Genomic DNA, 7,460 nt, shown 5'->3' on the forward strand with positions numbered 1-7,460 from the left:
TGGGGCAAGAGGCTTGGGGTCAGGGATCCCACTTACCCAACAGATCCCATGGCCATCAATCACTATGAGGGGCTCCACCTTCTCATAGCCAGGAAAAGAAGACAAGCACTCAGCCACTTAGCCAAGTCTTCTCTGGTACAAACAGACTAGCCTGTTTTCTGTGAAAATAATTTTGATGTAAAAAAGGTTAATGCTCTTTAAAGAAATGGATGCATCAATCTGACAATAAACACAGGATAAAGGCAGCTGAAGTCCCTGGCCCCTCTGCAGGCATGTCACAGGCCTGGGCACATGTGGATCAGCTCTAGCACCTTTCTCCCCTGCTCCTTCCATTCTTCTCCTACACTCTTCTGCACTTCTCTCCCCTCCATTTCCCCTTGGCTCCCTCATTTGATGGCCCTCCTTCCCTCATCTCATCCCCCTCCCTCCCTCATCAGATCCCCTACCCTTCCTCCTCCTGCCCCCACTTCCCTCCACTTTCTCACTCCTCATCTTTTCCCATCTCGTCTTCTGTTCTCTGTATCCATCTTTCCCATCATCTCTTCCCTCTACCACCTACATTCTCCTCTGAACTCACCTATGCAGTGGACAGAGGCTAAACTTGGGCACACATGTTTACCATGACCACAGGCTTTCAAATGGGGTCCTTAGGATGCTTGGGGCCCCCACTCCAGGGGTGTATAGAGCAGAAGGTTCTCTGAACATTGCCTACAAACACCCCCACATTCCCATAATAAGCCAGACACATTTACTAATAATACAACCTAGGCAACTCACCAGGCTGCCCAAAGAGGGCCACCCATTTTGCTTGTTACCACCATACAGCCATCCTGACAACCAAAATGAAATCTGGTTCAGGCGTCAGAGACTAGGACACTACTCATTTTTCTTCCTGTCAGGAAGCCTTCCAAGACTGAGAAACAAACCACCATGTGGTATCCTAGCAGAGCAGAAAGAACCATCCTCTATTGGTTCTCCTAATACCTGTTCTTGGGGATACCAAGGCTTGAGGACTGCATCAGATGTCTGCAGTGCTTTCTCTCAATTAAGCCACCTCATGCCCAGACACAGGAACCAGATACATCCCAGGGCAGTAAGATGTCATGAACTTGTCATCTGGAGGTTGGGATGGGGCATTTGCTGCTGATCTAACTCATGGATTCTTCAGAGTTCTGACTAGAAGTTGTGGTGGGAGGTGGGGGACAAGTGCAAATTAAGAGTATTCCCTTATTTCTAAGCAGAATTTATGACAAGTGAGAAAGGAAAAGAAGAAATTAAGATGATATAAGGCTTTTGCCTATCCCCAGGGCCATCTCTTTCTTACGTTGTGACCCTGGAATGTCATTTTATCTCTATGGATCCTGATTTTCTAGCAGGATAATTGGTTACTACAGCATCACTTCCTCCAGTGGTAACAAGGTGCATGGGATCTAGTAGTGCCATCTGAGGGGCCAGAGCACTTTCTGTGCATCATCACAGAGGCAGAAAGGGGCAGCAGAGCCTGGAAATAATACAGGCAAGGTTGAAGCACAAGGAGATGGTCAGGTTACCACCTGACCCTCCCAGACTCAAAAGATCTTTCTTTTCAGGCAGGAGAGCAGAGAAGATGGCCCTTCTTGTAGCTCTTGGGCTCTTGATGGCTGGGTTCTGCCCTGCTGTTCTCTGTCAATCAGATGGTACATTGGGAAGAAACACCGAAGTTCAGGAAGACCAAAACAATGGGACACAAATGGACAGTCTGACACTGGCCTCCATCAACACTGACTTTGCCTTCACCCTCTACAAGAAGTTGGCTTTGAAGAATCCAGATAAAAATGTCGTCTTCTCCCCACTCAGCATCTCAGCTGCCTTGGCCATCTTGTCCCTAGGAGCAAGCAGCAACACCCTGGAAGAGATTCTAGAAGGTCTCAAGTTCAATCTGACAGAGACCCCTGAGGCAGACATCCACCATGGCTTTGGGCACCTCCTCCACATGCTCAGTCAGCCAGGGGACCAGGTGCAGATCAGCATAGGCAACATGATGTTTATTGAAAAGCACCTGCAGATCCTGGCAGAGTTCAAGGAGAAGGCAAGGGCACTGTACCAGGCTGAGGCCTCTGTGACTGACTTCCAGCAGCCTCATGAGGCCAAAAAGCTCATCAATGACTATGTGAGCAAACAGACCCAGGGAAAGATCAAGGAATTGATCTCAGACCTGGATGAGAGTTCATTAATGGTGCTAGTGAATTACATCTACTTTAAAGGTAAGGATGGTCTCTCTTTCAGGGGTGACTATAGAGGGTATTGACTGGGCACCTTGTGTCCAAAAGCTGACCACTAGAAAAGAGGTGCTCATTGCCTTGGAGACATGGGTGCCTAAATTATTATTACTAGCAGGACTTGTCTTTTGGGAGTTTTGAGATATACTTGTGATTCCTGGTACATACTCCACAGAATCCCTGAGTTCTCAGCCTAAGAGTGTTGTATTTGGATGTGACCTAAACTTACTGACTAGCAGATTGCATAGATTACGTGCACAGTCCTACCTGAGTGTGACGAAGCCATAGCTTCTCCCTGCAGAGATGGTGTCTTAGTCAGTGTTCCATTGCTGTGAAGGGACACCATGACCATGGCAACTCTTAAAGGAAAATGGTTAATGGGGGTGGATCACCCAAAATCCAGAGGTTCAGTCCATTCTCATCATGGTGGGACATGACAGTGTGCAGGCAGCCATGGTACTAGAACAGTATCTGAGAGTCCTACATCTTGCAGACAAGAGGAAGTGTTCTGGGGCTCTGGGAGTTATCTTGAGAATTTATGAGACCTCATAGCCTGCCTCCACAATGACATACTTCCTGCAACAAGACCACACCTACTCTAAAAAAGCTACATCTCCTAATAATGCCACTCCCTATGAGCTTATGGGGGACAATTGCATTCAAACTACCTCAAAAGAAGTCCCTCATTCAGCCTGCTCCAGCATTTCCAATATGCTCCTACATAATCCATCTGCTAGAAAACCCATGTCTCTAGGAGGACTCAGGTGGTCTGGGACTTCTTGACCTAAGGAGCCTGGCTACCCTGTCTTAAAGGGGGAAAGTAGAATGTCCCATGACTACTGAAGAGCCTTTCACACATTCTTATGCAGGACCTCTCCATGAGCCTTTTCTGTAAGGCTCCATTTGAACATAGAAAAACAGGGACCGAGGAGAAGCCATTAGTGAGAGGGAGGTGTCAGCCAGGCAGTGTTCTGTGTTTAGTGTCTGGCTGATTGATGGAATTTTAGTTTTTAAAATTAATAGTCAAGGCAACCTATGGGGTCACAGTGCTGAAGACACAATCCTGGGATAAGGAGTCTGGGATTAGGGATCAGGAAAGTTTGGAAAATGAGTTCGAATTGCAGTGGGTAAGGGTTAGTAAGGAGACATCCAGAGCCCAAACCCTGCCTGATAGACCAATGGCCCGCAGGATGATTCCTGATAAAAATCTTGATGTGGCTAGATATGGGGTGGATTTGGGACTCTGGACTCTGGATAGGCAAGAGCAGAGGAGGGTAGGCTCTGAGACTATACACAGAAAACCAACTGGCCATGGACAGAAGAGAATAGGAGGACAGAGGACAGGAGTCCAGGATGACCCGAGAGCAGCTGTGCTCTGAAGGGAGGGGAAGCAGAGTGATGGCCTGAAGGATTAGACTGCAGGGCGTGGCTCTCTATACTGGACCAGGACCTAAACTCCAAGGCTGCTTGACCCTGAGGTGGGGATGTATGTTTATGCTGCTGGATCCTGAGCACAAGAAATTGTCAAAGTACCAAGTTGTCCAGGGTGTATTGCAGATGGTCACATGCACTTGGGATGTGGGGCAAGTAGGATATTTTTAATTTATGGAGGTGAACATATCTCATGTAGTAGAAGAAGACTCATTACCCATATCTTAGTCAACCAACTATGGGATCCTGGTAATCCAACTCTGGGGAGTTGCAGATCTCATCAGCTCCAATCTAAACCCACTCATGGCTCTGGGAACTGACTTCCATTAAGATGGTTCACACTGATTGGCACCATGGACAGATCACTGTGTGGGAGAACACAGTCTCTCTTGTCCTGTTTCCCCTAAAACCTGTCCCACAAGACATTGCCTTCTAGACATGGCTCCTCCTGAGGAAGAAGGGATCCTCAACTCCCCAGGCTCCAGGCTCCCCACTTTCACTCTCATCTCTGTTACACACCCCACCCTCAGATCCCTGGCTGTTTTTCAGATATCTCATGTAGAGAAGCTTTAGTTTTGAGTTCCCCTTTCCAAACCAAGCTTGTGGATCACTTCTCATTCATAGTTCTGCATCTGCCAGGGTGATTCCTAATCTAGACTATGCAGCCAGTAAGGGACACTCTGTGTAGTTGAAGGTGGATTGACTCCTGTCAAGAGTGAGAATTTGGGGCAGAAATGGGGCGGAGGTGGGGTCTCTCTGTTGATGGTACAATCTGATGACCTGCTCCACATTTAGGGAAATGGGAGAGGCCATTTGAGCCTCATTTGACACGTGAGTCTGACTTCTACTTGGACCAAAAGAGGACTCTGAGGGTGCCCATGATGAAAATTAAGGACTTGACCACACCCTACTTCCGGGATGAGGATCTGAACTGCTCTGTGGTGGAGCTGAAGTACAGAGGCAATGCCAGTGCCCTGTTCATCCTCCCTGACATGGGCAGGATGCAGCAGGTGGAAGCCAGCTTGCAACCAGAGACCCTGAAGAAGTGGAAGGACTCTCTGAGGTCCAGGTGGGTATCCACAGGAACCAGAACATCCTGCTGTTTGCCTGAGGCCCAGTTTCCCTGTCCCTCAGAGTCTCACTAGTATCCAGTGTAATGGTTGGAAAGTCAACAGGGACAGATGGAGTGGAGGTGAATTTCCATCTTCTTACTCAGTAGTTTGGGGCCACATTTTGCTGTCATGTTGTTGTTCACAAGATGACATCAGCTAGAGCAGGAGCTGAGGATTCCTCTGTGTCTAACAGGCTGTAATTACAGGGAATCTTGAATGAGTTCGAAAGGCAGTGGGAAGTGAGGCTGAGATGAGATCAGCTCTGAGAATCAGCTCTGTCCTGTGTAGCCATCTCATCCCCTCATCACTCATCCATTCTCCATTCATGGGATGATGACTTGAAGACCTATGTGCTGTGCTCAAATTTAGACCCTGAGAGGGTATCAGAAACTCAAGTACACAATTTCTTACCCTTAAGGAGTCTTCTTGTAATGAGGAAGAAAGAGCGGGGACATGAAAATATAACTAATCATTATTTGATTAGTTAAACGTGAGTATCAGTGAGATTGAGAAGTTGGAGGACCCAAGGATAAGGAAAGCTGGAGTCGGATGGAGTGAGCAATTTTAACTAGAAGGATCATTAGATGAAGTCTGAGGGTCCACATGACAGGGAAGGACTGCATTTTCTGGGTCTGGGAGAAAAGCATTTTGGATAGGGGAAAAGCTGGTACCAAGCTTCATTGCCTGTCCCTGCAAAGCATCTTATGCGTCAATGGATATTTAATGTAAAAGGAAAGGCAAAATTATGTGATGTAGGCCCAGATGGAAAGAGGGCTTCTCTCTAGTAATGGGCTGTGTGTGATGTGCCTTAGCTACAATGTCATTTGAGAGGAACACAGTCCAGTGAGGCTTATATTTCTCCTTTTCATTCTCAGGAAGATCGACCAGCTCTACATGCCCAAGTTCTCCATCAGCACTGACTACAGCCTGGAGAACATCCTTCCACAGCTCGGCATCAGGGAAGTCTTCTCCACACAGGCTGACCTGTCTCGTATCACAGGGGCCAAGGACCTAAGAGTCTCTCAGGTAAGCCACGACACACTGGGTGGTTCACCTTGGTACCTGAATGTGGATGGTGAAGGCCAAGTGGTGTGTGGGGAAATGGCAAATGTATGAGAAAGCCTGCATTTCTGAGATTCCTCCATCCCAGAAGAGCAGGATTACAGCCTACATACTCCTGCTGGATACCATGCAGCCAATCACTCCTCTATCCCCTGAACATAACTTCACCCAGGAGCCAGGGGTGGAAAAGAGCCTGTGCTCAGTCTTCAACAACTATAGGCACCAACCTGTGCTGTATGTGCATGCCACCCACAATCCACTGCAGGGCAAAGTGTTTCAGCCTCAGCCTTTTCACTGCAGAGCTGACCCAGTACTTCTCACTAGCACTCAGAACAGTAGCTGTAAAAGAAAAAAACAAGGGATGAATGGCAGTTGGGATGAAAAGATTAAGAATAGGGGAGAAGATGCGTTAGGACCCCACACTACATTCCCAGGTGCACAGCCTGGCAATGCCTAGTGTTCTGTCCAGTGCCCACTCAGAGGCCTGGGCTCAGATCTGTCCCAGCAGGGCATGGAGTCTGAGAATGAGAAGCCATGCCCTGTGCATTGAGGTTGTATGTCCCAAGGAGGCTGGAGCAGGAGGGATGCTGAAGCCCGCTCTTGCTGCCAGCACACTGGCTGTGCACTGTGGGTCTCCTGAGCAGAAGCCTGTGGAGTAAGGACTGGCATTGCCTACATCCATCCTCCAGTTTGTCATGAGTTTGAGAGCAACACAGATTCTCAGAGACTGAGCAGACCCAGGGCATGCCTCATCTCACATCCTGAGAAGAGACTTGGAAACACCAGGGGTAGAGCTCACAGTAGGAACAAATAACTTCACCAGTCGCTGAGGCCAGCAGTGAACGCTTGCTCCAGGACTCTGCTCTGCTGCCCTCCCTGGTCTCCAGTGAGTGATGTCTTTCTCTTACAGGTGGTCCACAAGGCTGTGTTGGACGTGGCTGAGACAGGCACAGAAGCAGCTGCTGCCACAAAAGTCATGGCTGTGGGATCGGCTCTAATTTTGAACCCTCTGAGAGTGTATTTCAACAGGGCATTCCTGATGATGATCTCTGACACAAATACTCAGATTCCACTCTTTATGGCCAAAGTCACAAATCCCAAGGGAAACTAGCACTCCCAAGTGGTGAGGCTTCTTCCTGCGGGCCAGAGATTAAGCCTGTATGTGGGTCTCTATGTGTATTCTCATTTCCATGCTCTGATTGGCTGTGGCATGTCTTGATTGACAGTGACTAGCTGTATGACTCAAGCATGCTCAGGGGACTGGGGACAGTCAGTGTCAGGCTCCCAGTCCTCCTGGCAGCACTGACTCATGTTCCTGAGCCTGAACTCTGTCTTTGTGTTCCTCCCTGCTGCCTCTCCTTATCTGCATCTACCCAAATCCTGGGCCCTGGCAGTAGACTCGGTCCCTATCTAGGCTCAGGTTATGTCTGCCTTCAGCTTCCGCAGGCTGGATAAAACTATGCAAGCTTACAGTTCAAACATGTGAACCTCAGCCCCAACACTGAGAAGGTAACCTGCTGCCCGGAGTCTATTTCCAGAAACTGGGGCCACAGTGTGCCCAGTTCCTGTCTCACACTTTTCCTCTTCTAGGCTCTGC

General features: G+C 48.5%; 1 protein-coding gene across 1 annotated transcript; it reads left to right on the plus strand.

Annotated features, from left to right (window-relative positions):
• Window positions 1–1,606: 1,606 nt before the first annotated feature.
• On the plus strand, window positions 1,607–6,974 carry LOC128110522 (serine protease inhibitor A3N-like). Its single transcript, XM_052738213.1, has 4 exons — window positions 1,607–2,243; window positions 4,485–4,758; window positions 5,677–5,827; window positions 6,774–6,974. The coding sequence occupies exons 1-4, from the start codon at window positions 1,607–1,609 to the stop codon at window positions 6,972–6,974; spliced, it is 1,263 nt and encodes a 420-aa protein (XP_052594173.1).
• The last annotated feature ends 486 nt before the right edge of the window (window positions 6,975–7,460 follow it).

The sequence above is a fragment of the Peromyscus californicus genome, unplaced genomic scaffold (genome assembly GCF_007827085.1).
Source record: "Peromyscus californicus insignis strain IS unplaced genomic scaffold, ASM782708v3 Scaffold_15__1_contigs__length_86483966, whole genome shotgun sequence".
NCBI classification, from domain to species: Eukaryota; Metazoa; Chordata; class Mammalia; order Rodentia; family Cricetidae; genus Peromyscus; species Peromyscus californicus.

What these genes read in the sequence shown, in the direction of transcription:
- LOC128110522 (XM_052738213.1), top strand. Translation starts at nt 1,607, where the DNA reads ATGGCCCTTCTTGTAGCTCTTGGGCTCTTGATGGCTGGGTTCTGCCCT. An exon ending in GAATTACATCTACTTTAAAG is followed by an intron (nt 2,244 to 4,484) that starts GTAAGGATGGTC and finishes CTCCACATTTAG; the next exon opens with GGAAATGGGAGAGGCCATTT. An exon ending in AGGACCTAAGAGTCTCTCAG is followed by an intron (nt 5,828 to 6,773) that starts GTAAGCCACGAC and finishes TTTCTCTTACAG; the next exon opens with GTGGTCCACAAGGCTGTGTT.